The 18236-nt window shown below is 37.4% G+C and overlaps 1 protein-coding gene across 3 annotated transcripts in view; it reads left to right on the top strand.

The window, feature by feature from the left end:
* TRMT11 (tRNA methyltransferase 11 homolog) overlaps window positions 1–17924 on the top strand; it is a 28118-nt gene extending 10194 nt beyond the window's left edge. For 2 of the 3 annotated variants that reach the window (XM_042810679.1, XM_042810687.1), the window contains exons 8-13: window positions 211–291; window positions 2225–2389; window positions 3812–3884; window positions 4568–4699; window positions 8927–9047; window positions 15837–17924. In XM_042810679.1, coding sequence (XP_042666613.1) covers window positions 211–291; window positions 2225–2389; window positions 3812–3884; window positions 4568–4699; window positions 8927–9047; window positions 15837–15968 — 704 coding nt within the window. In that variant the 3' untranslated portion in view covers window positions 15969–17924. Of the gene's footprint in view, window positions 1–210; window positions 292–2224; window positions 2390–3811; window positions 3885–4567; window positions 4720–8926; window positions 9048–15836 lie in introns of those variants that run through there. The other variant, XM_042810697.1, reaches the window with a different exon arrangement.
* Window positions 17925–18236: the final 312 nt, after the last annotated feature.

Genomic DNA, 18236 nt, shown 5'->3' on the forward strand with positions numbered 1-18236 from the left:
TCTGTGATTGTGGTTGTGCAGTGATTCTAAGTGGATTGTAGCTTTAATTCTTTTTATTTCTTTATTTCTTTCATTATTTTATTACTATTCATTGGGTTTGAGTCTAGTGTACTACTTGTTCAGGCTCCTAAAATGCCCTTGGAAAAAATCGTAACACAGATAACATGAATGACAGTAACTGATAATTTTCCCCTTTTCTCCCATTCACAGGTGGCCTCCTTATCTCCTCAGCACACTTTGGAGCGTACGTCTGTGGTACTGATATAGATTACAACACAATCCATGGATTAGGTGTGTTACATGTTTCTAAGCCATTGAAATGTTACTCCTTGAAATTTATAAATACTGATGTTGGTAGATAATTTAAAATCAGTGTTCATCTTCACAGGATCATAGAATCGTAGAATCACCAAGCTTGGAAAAGACCTCCAAGATCATCAGTCCAACCATCCGCTTACTACTGATATTTCCCCAATAAACCACGTCCCTTAGTACAGCATCTAAATATTTCTTGAACACTTTCAGGGATGGTGACTCAGTCACCTCACTGGGCAGTCCATTCTAGCAGCTAACCACTCAGAGAAGAAATTTTTTGATAGGATCATAGAATCCTTAGAGATGGAAGGGACCTCTAAAGTCATCCTGTCCAACTCCCTGTGATGAACAGGGACATGTGCAGGTAGACCAGGTTGCCCAGGGCCTGACCTGGCCTTGCCTTGAAATTCTCTAGGAATGAGGCATCAAGCATTTCTCTGGGCAGTCCATTCCAGTGCCTCACCACCCTCACTTGTAAAAGACATTTTCCTTCTATCCAGCCTAAATCTATCCTCTTTAAGCTTGAAGCCATTTCCCCTTGTCCTGTCACCACAGACTCTGCTAAAGAGTCTGTCCCCTTCTTTCTCACAGGCTCCCTTTAAATACTGAAAGGCAGCTGTTGGGTCTCCCCAAAGCCTTCTCTTCTCCAGGCTGAGAAGCCCCAGCTCTCTCAGCCTGTCCTTGCCGGAGAGGTGTTCCATCTCTTGGATCATTTCTGTGGTCCTCTGGACGCGCTCCAACTGATCTGTGTCTCTCCTGTACTGAGGACTCCACATCTGGATGCAGTACTCCAGGTGAGGCCTCACCAGAGCAGAGAAGAGGAGCAGGATCACCTCCCTCAAACCTGCTGGCCACACTTGTTTTGATGCAGCCCAGGATGTGGTTGGCTTTGTGAGCTGCAAGGGCACATTGCTGGCTCTTGTTCAGCTTCCCCTCCACGAGTACGCTCAGATCTTTTCAGCAGGACTGCACTCAATCCTTTCGTCTTCCACCTTGTATTGACAGTGTGAGTTTCAACAACCCAGGTGCAAGACTTTGCAATTGGAAGGTTTGAGCCTCATTTCATTTTTTGAAAATTCATTTTTTGTCTTAGTTTTCTGCCCCCTTCATACTTACTTTATAGGAACATCTGATTGAAAAACACAAAACCATACTTCCTATCAGGAAACCTTAAATCAAGGTTTTAATTGATTTAATTGAAAATGACTGGAATCATCAATTTTCCTGAACAGATCAGAAATGTCTTATTCAGAAGCAATTATAAATACATATTAAGTTACATTCCACATCAGTCCTCTGCTATATATAACCATGATTTATAGTACTATTGTCTTTTATGGACCTAGATGCATTTTCCTTACTGGAGGATGCCATAAGATTTGGCTTAAAAGTGAGAGTTTTGACTGTTGGTTCCCCAGATGAAGCATTTGGTCATGCTTGTTTTTACTGACCATTTTATGTGTGTCCTAGCTAAGCTATCCTGATTATTTTTAAACAGGAAATAATTAATAAAAGGAATAATGAAAATCAAAAGAGAGTTCAAAGTAGTTATGACAACCACTGTGTGCTTTCTTATTGCTCATAACCAAACCCAGCAAGTCTAGTCCCATTTTTATTACTCTGAAAAAGTTCAGTGGAAATTGTTGGATTTACTATGTAGGATGGATAGTGGTGTTCCAAAATTAACATGTTTAAAAGTTAACTATTTCTCGTGTATTTTCATTGTGCCTTTTTACTTAGGAAGTTTAACCCAAATAGTTGTGATGGTGAGTAGAGTAAGGTAGGAGGTTTTTTAGGTTTTTTAGTTTCTTAATTCCTTTCCTCTAAAAATAAATAGTAGGCAATATGAAAGGCTATCCGATGAAATAGTTCATTGTTGAGAACGTGTGTTCTTTCTTCTCTCTCTAAGGCAAGGCAAGCAGGAAAAACCAGAAATGGAGAGGGCCAGATGAAAATATCAGAGCCAATCTCCGACAGTATGGTTTAGAGAAATACTACCTCGATGCACTGGTTTCTGATTCTTCAAGACCAATATGGCGAAAGGGAACGTTGTTTGATGCAATCATTACAGACCGTAAGTCTGTTAATGCTTTTATTGCCTGATGGCAATGACTGAAATACTGTTGCCTAGATCATAGAATCAGAGAAGTTGGAAGGGACCCACGTGGATCAGATGTGTTGTTCTGTATTGATTTTACATCTTGACAAGTATTCATGTCTGCAGTTTCCATCTTGCAGAAGATGACCATTGAGGATCTGCATTGTGTCATCTCTGCATTTATTTTAAGGATAGCCATAAATGTGTAACAAAGCTGGAGATAATGCTCTCTTCCATGAAAAGAATGTTATGATTGACAGTAAAAACCAATATGGCTGAAGGTCATCCTCTGAAGAAGTGTCATTCAGTGAAAGCATAACTTTACTGGTGTACGGAAGCTTCCTGCCAGAATGGTCCACATTGCTGTTAGCACTCAGTCTGCAACATGTGAGTCTGCTGTGCAGCTCTGATGGACTTCTATAGACATGTTTTAAGTGCTTCTTGGAACACTTCCAAAGAGAGATTTAAATGCATTTGTAGTACACTTATGTACTAGAAACAGTAGGGATTTGTAAAGATCCTCCACTCTTTTAGAGGCTTGTGCATTTAACACCATTTGTCACACCTGAGAGAAGTAGAGGCTAAGGGGATAAATAGAAGAGCTTGATACAGTGATTTCTGATGTCTGGTAACTTCATAACCTGACACATTCATATTAATTGGGAAAGGAGAGAGTGAATTTTCTTTGTGTTACCCAGGGTTATTTAGCCTATTTGAAAATGAGACCATGTAGAATATTAGCATTGCATAGAGCTGAGTTTTTAAATTGTGTTGAAACATTTATGTGCATTTATGAAATAGCAATACTAGTGCTTCCGTGCTGAAATGAGTTTTACAAGAACACATGTACTGAACATGCAGTAAGCATGTTGTACTATTAGAAATTTGCAGAAATATATGAGAAAATCCAACTCTGCCTCTGTCTGTCTGTATGAGAATTACCATTTGCATATTGTGTTAGCAAGAAATTCCTATATATACAATTTCATTTTACATTGTATATATTTTATTCATATAATTTCACTAGCTAGGCTTGATAGCAGAGGTGTTTGTCAACCAAAAGAAGATGGGATTATTTGCCATGCGTTGGAAATGTAGGGAACACATATATATTTAATTAACAGGATGGAAAAGCATTCTCCTCTGTATTGTAGCTAATGTTGAGTGTGCTAGAAACCTCTTACGGCTGAAGGCTTTCTTTGAAGCAGTTTTAAAGTAATTCTTTACACTCTGAAGAAATTGCACTTATGCATTTTCTCTGTAAAAGTTTGAGGGTTTTCCTAAACTTTGTGTAAGCCACAGACTATGCACTGTTATATATGTATAAAATGACTGTATATTGTTATTTGGGCAAAGAGTGAATTTCTTACTTCCACATTATCTGTTTGCTTTTAACAGCACCATATGGTATCAGAGAAGCTACTCGCAGAACAGGCTCACAAAAGGAATCAGTTAAATCATCTGAGAGAAGGTAAATAAGCTGTCTTCTCTGTCATAGAATATCAGAGTCTTAATAGGAAGCCAGTCACAGTTTCAGAATCTTTATTTTTTCTTGGTTGTCTGTCAGCTCTGTAACAAATCTTAATAACTAAAGAAGAACCTTTTTGTTCTGTTTGCAAGAGTAATATGTCTAATACATCTGTAATCTTCTTGGTTTTGTTCTACCTCCTTCTAACTTGCACACGTCCAGATTTTACATCCTGTATCTCACCTCAGCAAACCACTATTACCTTGCATTTCCTATCCTCTAAAAGTACTCTTCAATCCCTGCAAGCTGCAGAATCAGTTTAAAATGCAATGCCTCTATATTAACTCAACCATAGCTCTTGGTTTTCCACTGCTCCTTTTCTCTTCACGGATTACATGTGGCTTCCTTGTCTTCTGCCTTTTGCTCTAAATTGCCCTTAGGAAAGATGCTGTGCCAAAACAACTTTTTCCAATGCACATGTGATTCTTTAATTTTTCAGCAGTAGGTGATAGTCTAACATCCCAGTATGGGAATTTGGCAAATCTCATAGTAGAAGCTGCACATTGGAATTGGCCTAGGGTACTTTTTGCAAATTTCAAATACTGCTTTTTTTTTTTTTTTTTTTTAATTCAGAAATATGATTTTTACTTGTGCTTTTATGCTTACACTTGCAATTTTTTGTTTAGCACAGAAAATCACATCATCATATCATCCAGCTATCATCTGAGTGACATCTTTTTTGACCTATTGAAGTTTGCAGCAGAATATCTGGTGATGGGAGGAAGATTAGTTTACTGGCTGCCGATATACAGGCCTGAGTATGTATGCTTGATTTCTGGTATGTACTCTGTCAGAGTAGATGGTGAATCCTGGCCATGAATATTTGGGTATAGTACAGCTGAAACCTTCTTAGTGCTAGCACTGAAAAGTATTGCTCATACTTCATATGGTCAAAACTTTGTATGAGGGAAGCCAGATTCTGAAGTAAGGTTTTTGAGTGGAGAGAATTCCTGCCTGTAGTTGAAAAGAAAAAGCCATCACATCTCCTTGTAAATGCATGTCCAAAGGATTGAGATTTAAGTTCAGATAATGAGACTTTTGATGGGCAGATACTAGTAGAAAGGCTCTTATTAATATATATTTCTATTAGAGTAGTTGATGGAGGTGCATGACAGAGTCCTTAGCAGAACATTCTTGGCTGTTTGGAGTTTGGCACTACTAACTTAGCTTTCTTCTCAGAAATCAAAAGTCAGTTGACAAGAGATGGCAGTAAGAGGCAAGAAGTGTAGGGAAACAGCACTGCTAAGGACAAGAGAGGCCAGCAGAGACTGCAAGATGCTGTCTGCTTAATAGTGCAGCTTGGGATGATGACTAAGTTTAAGAGAAGCAATGTCTATTTGCATAGCTTATAGTTTGTCTCCTAAATAAGTTTTGTTGTTATTTTTTTTTCCTCAAAACTGTTTTATAGTAAAGGGCAGAGTCACTGTGTGGTAGCTGTTTGTGAGCATCTCCCAAATACCGATGTGCTCTGAAGGTAGTTTCTACAATGTCCTGTATATTTATGTACAGGCAAGCTATCCTGATAAATGAATTAACTGCACTCCCTGATTTCACCATGCACAAACCTTGTGACCTAGGTGCAGTTATCCTGCATACAGTTATCACATGCTCTTTTTGAAAATTTGGAAGTCAAAAGGAGCCAGTTTGTTACATCTGCACAGTCCTCAGTAACAAAGCACTTAGTAGATTATATGTGGGTTGTTGTTATTTTAAGTGATAAAATTGGCATTTTAGGCTTTTTGCATACTTCACACTGAGTCACAGAATTTCAGGGGTTGGAAGGGACCTCTAGATTCCAACCTAGTACTAAGGCAGGTCACACAGGTAGGCATCCAGATGAGTCTTGTATATCTCTGGAGAAAGAGAGCCTGCAACCTCCCTGGGCAGCCTGTTCCAGTGCTCCGTCATGCTGACATAAAGAAGTTCTTTTACATGTTTGTAGGGAACTTCCTGTGTTTCAGTGTTTGTCTGTTGCTCCTTGATCTGTTGTTGCTCCTTGTTATGTTGGTGCATGCCAGGGAGAATAGCCCCATTGACTTGACTCCTCCACTTCAGATACTTATAAACAGTTACAAAATCCCCTCTCAGCTTTCTCCTCTCCAGACTGAAGAGTCCCAGGTCTCTCGACCTTTCCTCATGATGGGAGATGTTCCAGGCCCTTCATGTTAGACTGTTCTCAGGCAAAACAAGGAGCACTGTTAACAGTAGTGTAAATTACTGTTCAAAATGTCTGTCTATACATGCTTAACCCTTGCAGAACTCACTGGTACACAGGGGCTTAGTTTTCCATGTCAATAAACTCTGTTTCGAATTACTTTATTTGTTGTGTTTGTCAAGATAACTGAATTTTTTTGTCAACTCATTGAACATTAGTAAAAGCACTCTTCCTCTGCATGTTTAGCTGTGGGTAACTATCAGCTACGCATTCTCATTCTACTTTTGTTTTGCTGCTCTCAAACTCTAATTGGATTGCCTCTTAAAAAGTAAATTTGTACATAGTATTAGTAATTTATGCACTGAAGTTTGAAATATCTAACTCACTTTATTAGCATTGAATATTTCTATGGTCTCTTTACTTTTTGGCTATGAGGATGAACATGAGAGAAGATTTTATGCATGTAGAGAAAAAATAAGAGATTGTCTGCTGATATGTTGTGCTATCAAATATGCCCAGGCAACACCTGCCATCAGGCTTCTGCTTTATTTGAGATCCTTGTGTATTACCTTAAGTTAAAAACAAAACTAGGCTAAAATTGATGTCTGTTAAAAGCACTGCTACTGTATTTCTCAGATAATGTTCTGAATTTTACCTGAGATTGCAAAAAGATATATAAATATATATGTGACTTATTGCTAACAGACAGGGATTTTTAAGAAGGTGATATGATCTCTCATTCTGCAAGATAGCATCTCACACCAAAGTTTACTTTCTTTCTGACACTGAAATCATTGTTGAGTCTGAATTCCTTCAATTCCTTTGCAGTCAGGCTTTTATATGCTTAAAAAGAGAGACTTCAGGGACGTTGTGGCAGAGTGCCTACTTTACTAAGGATGAGAGGCTCCTTGATGTACTACATGCATCAAAAGTCTTTGGGAGTAAAAACAAAGCATTTGAGAATTCATTTGGTTCTTCCTTGTCAAAGGCATGTTCTTGCTTCACTTAGCAGAAGTTGTGACTTGATTTCAGACACCAGAAGGAACTGAAAGGCTGTTTTGGCAATCTAGAAGTTTTGGAACGATGTGGAGATGTAAATAAATAAATAACAAATACTACTGCAAGTCTGTATTATCGTTTTACTTGTTTGATGGCTTACTGTTATCTTTAGATTAATAAATATCAAAGCTTCGCTCAGTACCCAGAGAGATCCTTTTTTGGGTTCTTTGCTTTTGAAGTTGCAAGGCTACTAACACTGAAATAGTAATAGTATTTTTATTCTCTAAAGTGAAAACTTTGTGGCAGGATTTTGATGACTTTTTTTTTTTCTGCAAATACTGTATGAGCAACTGAGCCTTTGAAATTAGTGTTAAGTAGTAGTGAAACCAAAGGTTGTACGAAACTTATTCTACCAAATCCTGGGTGAGCATAGTGAAAACTCATTTGAAAAAACAAGTTTCATTTCTTTTCCAGCTACTGTTAGTGAACTCAAAACTATGGCTTAGAAAATTTGCATCACCGCCCTGTCTTGTTAATAGGTCTGGATTAGTGGAATTTGATTTTTGTACTGCTTATGTTCTTCTGCCTGGTCTCCTGAATGCCTTTCTAGGTTGTGTGTCTAAACTGCTTTGCAGGTCCATCGTTTGGTAACATGCCTACTCTCACAGGCCATACATACAGGACAAGTTATTTTCAGTTGTATTGGATTAGACTCCCCTTTCTCCTAGAACATTAAATCTACTTTTTGAAGTGCAGAAAATCCACATCTTTACAGGAAAAAAGAAAAGTTCCTCCATTGTATCTTTGAAGTTCCAATGATTTGTGTGAAAATTATTCAGTTCTTTTTCTTGGTTTTTGATGCCTGGCTTCTGTTGAATCCCAACCACAGGCAAATCATGAGAGCAGGCATTTTATGTGAAATCAGTCACTGACAATACTGCATATGAAGCCTAAATGAGTGATTTATATTGCAATATATAGAAACAATATCTGATCTCATTTATCTTGTGAGCTCACAAGATACTTTACTTGTAAGTTAATATTTTACTATTTCATACTTTACTATTAAGTTAAATTTTAAATTCCTCCTTCAGCATTTGGAGAAACAGAAATAGGGAAATTTCCTATTTCCAAGGGAAAATAGTATGGTTCTGAGATGCAAGGCATTTTAAACATGGTAACTACTTGATTTTGTAGGAAGGTCTTAATTGCAAGCGGTGTTACAGGCATCTGATGTTAAAAGGCGATTTATTTTTTCTGTTTAGAAAAATTTGCTGTCATTTGTCAAAATAATTGCTGTGTGATAAATTTGCAACACCAACTTCTGAACTCAGGAATGCTGTTTTCACAGGAGCTGCTTTAGTATGATTTGGAATTTGAGTACAGTGGTCTCCTTGTAGGAAGCTAGTGTTATGTCTTGCTGCAGCTTAATATATGTTGGCTGTGTATCTTTTATTTTTCTTGTCTTGTAAATCAATCAGCTTCTGATTGGAGAAGTTATTACTCCTGATTGGCTGAGATGTTTTCCACTTAAAATGATACAGGCATGCATGCATGCATTAACATAGCATAAATAGATGAAGAAAATGTGGGTGGGACCCTTTACAGTAATATTTTCACATATTCTATATGTTTAATGTGGAAAAAAAAAAGGATTGCAATAAACAATGGATAAATTCAGCAACAATACCTGAACTTCGGGGTCACTTAATAGAAAGTTGTCATGCACTTTTAATTGTAATCTGTTTTGTGAAAAATCTGTGTGAATTTTGTTTCAGATGCAAGTGTTTCAGTTCATGAGCTTACAACTCTGAATGTTTATTTCTTCCAGATATACAGAACAGATCATTCCCCGCCACCCATGCCTGAAACTTATTAGCAACTGTGAACAGATGCTTTCCAGCCACACATCAAGGCGCCTGATAACCATGGAGAAGGTGAAGGAATTCAAGGTAAGCTTGAATTCTTGATTATATTGTGTAAAATGGTAGCTGCTGCACTCATGAAAGGTTTGTACAGTGCAGTATTTGATCTTCATGCAGTTCTCTCACACTTGAGTCTTTTATGATGACGGAAGTAAAATTGCCACACATTTCTTCAAAGTAAATTGGGTAGTGATTTAATGGAGTGTTGTGGTTTTGCTGTTTTGCTTTTTCTCCTCATCTGATCAACTTTTAGTCCTCAGCAAATCCCTTTAACTGTGTGAAAGTGGTCTTTGAAACAGTGCTCACTTATGGAAATTGCATACGCTTTCTTGGAAAACGGAACCATGGAGATGCTGAGATGCCTAAATGCCCATTTTCTGAAATGTAATTTGGTGCCTAAGAAAATTTTAAATTCCAAATACTTTGTGGATCTGATGGTACAAGAAAACCATATTCAACTGTTAATTCCTTTTTAGTGTGGTACTTTCGATCTTTAAATCCATGAGAGACTAGGAGGAATATAGCTTTTGAAAGTAATGATGTTCCTATGACATGAGTACAATGGAGGAAAGAGTTTTTGTTTAAATTTACTCTGGGGGAGGACAAACCAAGTTTCTTTCTGGAGGCATCAAGACTGTGCCACACATATAGGATAAGTTATTTTCACACACAGCATTCAAGTTCTGTTGTTGCTGCTTCTCTCACCTAATACTGTTAAAAAGATGCTACAGCAAGGGGGAGCAAATTGTTAATGAAAACACATGCGAAAGGTGAGCATTCCTTTTCTGTTATTTAAAATGATAGGAGATGCAGATGGATTGCTGTGTTTGCATGGTGCTTGCACTAATAACAGCAGGATTTCAGTACTGCATTTTTAATGCTAATGATGATTGAAATTTTCAAGCAACAACAGACTTTTTTGTAAAACACTGTATGTGTGATTCAGAGCTCAAGTTGCCAACTTTGTCAGTAGCCACCCACAAGAGTAAATTACCAACCTTTTTGACATGTACGTCTTGGGATGTCTGTGGAGGCATTCTGCAGAAGTTTTACTACATGGCAGCAGGTATGTGGCTGCCAGTGCTGTAGGGTAAGATGTTCTGATTTAAAGAATATGTTCGCCCTTCTGCGAATAGACTGTCATTATTTGTTATTCTTGTTTTGTGCATCACGTATTCTTCAGTATGTGCTTTGACACGTTCTCGCCTGGAAACACTTAGCTTTGAGCACCTGATACTACTTGGCAGACTTACCGCCTAGATGAAACTGCAGTGCTTTTCTGTGGACTCCAGATGTCTTTTATGTAGCTTAAAGATACTAAGGCTCAGGCACTGTTTCTTATAATGTAGAACTTGTATAAACAAGGGAGTACGTATTGGCTCTTTCGCAAGTGTCTGCTTGTGTAAGGATCCTGATGTTTGGTATCTACCTTCCAAAGATGTCCCCACTCCGTTTTCCCTTACCTGACACGCTTCGTATTCCCATGGCCCTCCAGAACGTGTATGTTTGTCTTTACATCTCAAAAAGCCTTTTGAGTTGGATACTTCTGACTCACCAGATCTGATCATAAAATCCATGATTTGGAGCTTTGGCTCCAAGTTTTTCTGAATTTTTATGTATATGCAGGCATTTACATCTCCAGAAATTTACCATTTTCTTTAGTAACTGATTCGTAACAGGAACTCATACATTTCATTTAGTTCAGCTTAGTGTAATGCTCACAACTGACTAAGATTTTATAAATGATGTAGTGTTGTTATGCAGTCCTTCGGTTTCCTCAGTGTTTGTCCAATGTTTGTCACCAAAAGTGACTTGCAAATTTTAAAGCAAATTCAATTCCATTATTAACACTCTTAACTGAAATAAAACTTTCTAGTTGATATTTGAGTGGACAGGACTGTGAGAATTTAACATCACTGAACTATGGAAAGAGGTATTTTTGAGAGTAAAGACACAACTTCCATTTTCCAAGACTAAAAGCAGTCACGTAAGAACTGAAGTACAGTGATAATGTAAGGCTGAGAAGCAGTTGGTTGAGTAGGTGAGCAATGCAATGTCTTTTGACTGTACTGAGTAGTCCAGTCTTCTGCTTTAGGCCAGAGGGTTTTAACCAGATCTTTCAGACTGAATTAAGTGAAAATGTTTTCTACTGTGCTGGTTTATTTTTCAAGAACCTTTTTAATGCAAGTCTGGAAGATCTCAGTCTGTGCTAACAAATATTTATATTAATTTCAGTCTCTGTTAGGTAGGTTAATCAGTAGCAAAGTTGGAGTATAACAGCTTTCAGCATTAATACCACAAGGGTTCTTTGGGATGTGTATCTAGTGATGAGCCGTCTCAGGAGGGATGAACTTAGTAACAGCATTCAACTAGGATGTTCCCTTTCTTTACAACAGTGGTCTAGCTTTTTCTTGTGCATGTCCCCATAACGCTTGTTTCAACCATTGCAGAATTCCTTTAACTTGTTTCATTCCTTATTTGGCTGTCTTAAAGAAATAGACTAGTTATTTGGTTGATAAAAGCTACCTAGCTTTAAAGTTTCTCATTAGGGATTCTCAAAAAAAAAAAAAAAAAAAAAAAGCAAAACAAACAAACAAGCAAAAAAACTGAAGGAGAGCTTTACAATTAGCGAGGGTTAAGAGAGTCACCTAGAAATTTTAGGGAGAGATGATAGAGAAAACTTAATTGAAGGATGAACTCTGAGTGTAAGACTGCCCATGGAGAGGCTCTGGAGCACTGGGTTTACAAATTCACAGTGTTGACTGGGTCCAGTGTTTCCATATCATTTAGTCACTCTGGAGTTTTTACTGGTGTAGGATTTTTCCTACTGCATTTAGCAGTGTTTGTTCCTGGATGTGACCCTGTTGTTCCTGATCTGGAAAGTGCTTATTGTTGTTTATAGCTGTATAACATTAGTACAGGTGGTTTCTATAGCTACTGTTCAGCACCAGATGTACAGTGGCAGGAAGCTGTGATAAGGCTAAGAAGATCTATTAAACAAGAACTGCATGTGGGTAATTACTCTAAGGCTGCACTGAGGCATGCCAGATTCATAAAAACTTGTAAACTTACACATAATATCTACCGAGACTCAAAGAAAAACAAAAGTTTCTTGTTATCTTTAAGGTCCTTCCTCTTTCTTCCATCACTTCCATTATTTATCAGAGACACAACACCTTTTTAGTGTTGTCTTTGGAACAACTAAGTGGTAAGCTGAAAACTCAAATTAGGTAAAAGCAGTCTGGTAGCATCCACTTTGACAAGATCTTTGTTGGCTTTCAGTTGTCACAGAATTCATCATAAAATATTTCAGAACAGAAGTTTTATGCTGTTTACAATTAGTCTGCTGTTTTGAGAACTTAAATTATTCAAAGTGAGAGCCAAGGGTGATCTAAAAAAAAAAAAAAAGAGACTAGTGGTTAATCAACATTTTTAGTTCTGACTTCTATAAATAAAGGGAGAAGTCTTCATCTTCAGGGTAGGACCAGGTACACTGGGAGAGAAATTACTTATTGCCAACTAGGCTGATCGTTGCCAATCAGTCTTGACACACGGCCTAAGGAAGTGTTTTCTTGGGAAGTCTCAGTATTTTGTGCCAAAGAATCAACTATAAACTTTATGCCTTGAAAACTACATAAATTTGTTTCAAAGGGAATCGAAAACTAGTCAGCCCTAGATGCAGGTTTATAAGTATCACTCCTGATTCTTCCAGTGAGTCATGTTAAGAGGAGGAGAAGGACTGCCTAGATGAAAACACTGGTTCAACTGCATGCTCTGAATTCAAACACGTATGTTAACTGGGCTGGACAGTTAATGCACGTGAGGGAAAGCATGGTCAGTAACTGAAACAGTTCCTATGATTTGATCCATTCATTACTGTTTCCTATGGTCCATGATCCCAAAGTTGTCTTCTCTTACTGCAAAACATTCCTGTGAGAAATTTGGAGTGTGTGTTCTGCCTGTTAATGCTACTCAAAATGGAGGTCAACTGGCTTCCTCACTGAAACGAGCTGGTGCTTGATGCCTAGGCAAATTCCAAACCAAATAGTCAGAATTGTTTCATGAAGATGATTTTTTGGCATGGTCTCATCCCTGTAAAGTTAAATGCAGTCTATTCCTAGTGCTCAGATAGTACCCATTCAGATCCCTTTATAGAATTTGTTCAAGAATCATTTGTCTCTGAAATTGAAGAATTTCTTTTATTTGATCAGTTCTCATATTCCTTGTAAAACTATTTTGATTAGTACATGTCAATAATGAGTGTCATCTCCAGATAAATTTAGTGTTTCTTATTTTCTTTTCCTTTTTTAAGAAGCCATTCCTAATCGGTTCTTTAAAGCCATTAACAGTTTTAATGGACAGTCATGTCTGCATAGGGAAGAGGTAGAGAATGGTAATTCTTAAGCTGGAATTATGATAGTGTGGGCCAGGAGTTTTCTTTGTAAGCTATCCCAGGAAATCAGTGCCTGACTGCAGATCTCTCATCTATCAATGATCTGCATAGCTTTTGATGAGGCCTGGATTTACCAGAAAGATTCTTCTGTGGTGCAAAGTGCCAGACTTTTGTCCATCTGATGAATAGAGATGCTTTTCTTACAGTTCTGTTTAACTTGAAGTTTCTTCCCTTTCATACCATATCCCTCTTTGCCCTTACCAGCTTGAGTTAGTGGGAGGTAGTTCTGTTCTTCCTTCCTCCCTTCAATTCTGGTCAGCATTTTGTTACTTAAGGAATCCAGATGAATGGTGTACAGATGGGTGACCTCTTGGAGGTTATAGGGATTAATTTTTATGTTTAAGTACTTTTGACACCTATATCATTATCCTTCAGGGTCAGATATCTCATCCATTTCTCAATACAAGTGAATTAAGTAAAATCATCATTAAAACATTTCCCAAAGGTATAAGAATACATTACCTGCTTAGGTCAAAGAAGGATTTACTGACCTGCAAATTCAATGGAAGAACAAGTGTACTTTTCCTCAGAGTAGTACAGCATAAGAGAGCTGGAGGAGTGGGCAGACTGTGAAGGGACTGCAGTCCTCCTTGTTCCCTGTCTCTCAATTATATATAGATATATTTCCCATGGACATGTTAAAAGACTTTGTCTCCCCTCTCACAGGTGACAGAAAACAATTAGTACTGAGCCTACAGTGGGCTTACTGAGATCATTTTCCCGTGCTATTTTCTTGCATCACAGTATTTAAAAAGAACAGACAGGTTGTTCATGGTGTATGTGCTTTATGTGTTAGGTATGCACATGGCACTTGATTTTCAGCAAGTTAATATAGGCCTGTGGCGTGCTATGGGTATCTGCTAGGATAGCAGAACGGCTTCATAGGAATTGCTCAGTGTGTCCAGAAGAGGGCACTTGCACATGCACACAAACGTCTTGCTGTGTTGAAAAATCTTTGTCTTGCTCCTTTGGAATGTGTGTTAGGACATACAGAGCGGGACGTGGTGTTGATCTCGCTAGATGAAAGTCTAAAAGAGCTACAAAATAGCTGAAGGGGGGTGGGGAGGGGCAGTTGATGTCCACTAGAAGTTAGTTCATCTAGCATTGTAATAGCTGGGTAATATACAAAAATACTGAATTAAACCTAATTCCATGTTTCTACCACTTGTGCTAAAGCATACCAGAGTAACTTTAATTTTAAATATGAGTGAATAACCCCGAACTGTATATTAAAATAATGAACTGATTTATATGTTATTGCACTGCTTGAAAATTTTATGTAAGCTGCGAAGAAGCATTAGAAAGAAACATTTAATAGAAGTTTAGTTCTGTTGTGTGCTTGTTTTTGTCTTCTCTTTGCACAGTTGCACACTTGTACTTGTGAGGCTGTTCAGCTCAGTCCCATCCTGCCACTGAATGTGAGAAACTGTAAACCATGAATGTTAAACTGTTTTTAAATTTGACATCAGCTTTTAGCTCTCAGATAAAAAGGTTGATGTATTATTTGTTAGAGTACTGTTAACTCAAATTGGTAAGTATCTGAATTGTACAAAGCCACAGCATGTGATGAACTAAACTATATAATCGCTCATATAATGGGTCAGTTTTCTAAACTGTTTTATAGGCTGATGTTAAATAGATTTTATGTGCAGGGCTTCATTATATCAGCTTTCAGAAGCACGTGAATAGTGCACACAAATAAAATCCTCTGATAGTATTCAGTATCTGTGGGAACTCCTTTTAATCTTTTGTGTTCCTCTTCTGTTTGTATCTGCTTCCCACAAAATGAGTGACTGAATTCTTCAGGTTATATTTTTTTTCTGAAAACTAATATTTGTATTTTCCTTTGTAAAAGTCTGCGTGACATAGTACCTGTGCTCTCATTTCAACATGCAAGGGTTGAATTGTGGTGATAACTGCTGAGATACTTCCAGTGATTCAGCACAGTTCAAGCTTCTAATGTATGTCATTGACAGCTTTCATCAGATTGGTGTACAGAGTAGAAATTTGAATAATTACATTTAAAACAAACAAAAACAAACCTATACTGCAAAACAAAAAAATTTGCTTACAGTTTTTATTTGATCAGTGTTGAATGAGAATTCACTGCGTATATATTCTCATTTCTGTTAAAATGTCAAGGAGTTTGTAGTAGGATCTATGTGCTCTTGTTAATTCCAAAGAAAACTTCAGCAGTGTATTTTTGGAATTCTTTAACAATTTAAATGTTTCCCATTAAATTGTAGAAAAAAATACTTTATTCTTGCTTGTAATAATCTGAAAAATTCTGGAGGAAAAACAGTGGCAATGCATGTTGAACTTAATATCATAAAAATTAATGCTTACATTTTGATACCACACAGGATCAAGACCAGAATTCTTACTTGTTGGATGGTCAGTACATGCCATACAAGGGACACAATTCTTTCCGTGAGAAGTATTTCAGTGGTGTGACAAAAAGAATTGCCAAGGAAGAAAAAGACAACCAGAAGTAAAATATAATATAAACACATTAAAAAATGAGGAAGGAATGAAGATTCTGTTTCTTTGTAAAGACATCTGGATATGAACGTTCATTTGGATGCTTCAGAAAAATAAATACTGCTTTTAATTTTAAAGCAAGATGGAGCCCACATCACAGGTTGAGAGCAGTTCTTTTTAATTACCTTTGTTTATAGCAGATTTTATTGTACAATGTTTCTGAGTTTTATTTAATTTATATTTGTGCTTTCAAGTCCTAATGATGATTGACTAAAACCATTATTATTGTTCTTTCACCATTAACATTTACAAAAAGTAGTAGTGTTATTTGGCTTCTTAAACTGTGAACATCTGGCCGTTTTAGAAACACGTGGTGGTGATCAAGGATTGCTTAATTATGAAGATCAGTTTCATTTGCTTTGGGTTTTTTTCCTGTTGTTCCTTTTTTGTTGTTGTTGTTTTGTTTTGTTTTCCTAAGTGGTATACAGTAAAACAGAGAAGTTTGTCATGAGATTTTATTTTTAATTGTTGTTTGCAATAACTGCTCAGATGGCTCTGGCTGAGGACTGTAGTGTTTAAAACAAGCAAACAAAAAAACACTAACACAAAGAAACAAATGTGTGTATACACACATGCACGCGTCTCTGTGACCTGACAAACACTGGAGAGCCTGTTAAACCCTCTGAAGTTTGTCCACATCTGAAGCTCATCTGTGCTTTGGATTTGCTCTTGCATTCCTAAACCTTGACTCTTGGTCAAGCCAACTGTCTGCAATTTTTGGTTCAGAAATTGATAGTTAAAGCAGTAACAACAACAGCATAAAATCAGTAATGGTTCCCTAATGGTATTAAGCCTAATCAAATCTTTGAAATTGAAGCTGTATTTGTCAAAGGGAAAACTTTGCTGAATCCACACCGTGTCCATCATGAAAATACCTCATTTGAAAACCACTAAACCCATTAATTCAGGATGTTAATGGCTCTTTTCGTTTTGGTGGTCAAATATTCTTCAAGAGGGCGTTGGTGAACGGATCTGCTTGCTCCAACTAGAGAAAGCCTTGCTTCTTAATTTGCTGCAAGCTACTGGCTGTGGTCATTTTACAGTCTTTGTAGGTAATAATCTAGAGCCTCTCCAAAATCCCAGTCATACCTAGGCAAGTAGGAATCATTGTGCATTTGGTTGAGTTCATTAACTGGATTTGCTCTTCTGTGTGTTGTGGTCCTCAGCTGCAGCAGGGAGAGCTCAAATATTCAGTGACAACTTTGTCTGACCTTCTGGATCTAATCTGTGGTGGTGTAGGTAGTTCTGAAATAGTGATTTATTTTCTCTGTTTACATTATAAATCACTTTGTTTTGAGACTCTTAATGTCAGCCGTATAATAGTTGTTCTGGGCTAAACTTGGAGGGAGATGAAAGCTCAGAAAATTTTCAAAAGCAGAACTTGAATTGATCACTTTCAAATATTACATCAAGAAATTACTGCTTCTGAAAAGCTGTCTTCATGCAACTTCTGACTTCAATTTTAGTATTACAATTTGACATTCAGTCTTTATTACTTTACAAATTAAAATTACTTTCTGTTCTTCGTAGGCAAGGAATTTTTGTAGATGGATTTATTATGCACTTATAACTTCATTTTCTTAAAAGTTACCCTACATAGACATGATATAAATGGTTATACAAGATGTAAGGTAGTGGCAAATCTGGCTCTGTCTATTTAAAGAGAATGATTTAGTTTATTTCTCCTCTTCTTGGTCCAACTTTCAGTCCATTCAGCAGCGGTGGTATGGCCGCTCTTTAGCAGTTCATACATAACAGCTCTATGATTACAGAAGAATACCATTTTGAACAGAAACTGTAAGTGTATTTGGGGTACTACATCAACGTACACTAATCAAAAAGTTTGGAATTGAAATCAGATGTTCAAGCTCTGTTGATCCCCAAAATTAAAGCTATCATTTGGAAATATTTTTCATGTCTACATTTCTCCTTGTTTAATATGCATATACTGCAGACAATCGCATGTGCAGACGTGCAAAGCAGAGGCGTTTATAGCTATAGAGCTGGGACACAGCCCTCATGCTGTCTCTAGCGAAGGACTGACAAGTGGGTGAGTTATCCTTTCGACAGGATTTGGCCACCGATGGCCGCGGTTTCTGGCGCTTTCATTCAATCTGGTTCCATTCAGTCTCTTTCTGTGAAGTTCCAGTTTCCTGTCCCTGGCAGGGAGGGTCAGTTCACAAGCCTGCGCTGAACTCATTCCGTTGTCATTCTCTCCTTTG

Source organism: Centrocercus urophasianus, unplaced genomic scaffold (genome assembly GCF_019232065.1).
Source record: "Centrocercus urophasianus isolate 14NV4802_14NV808 unplaced genomic scaffold, USGS_Curo_1.0 seq_10, whole genome shotgun sequence".
NCBI lineage: Eukaryota > Metazoa > Chordata > Aves > Galliformes > Phasianidae > Centrocercus > Centrocercus urophasianus.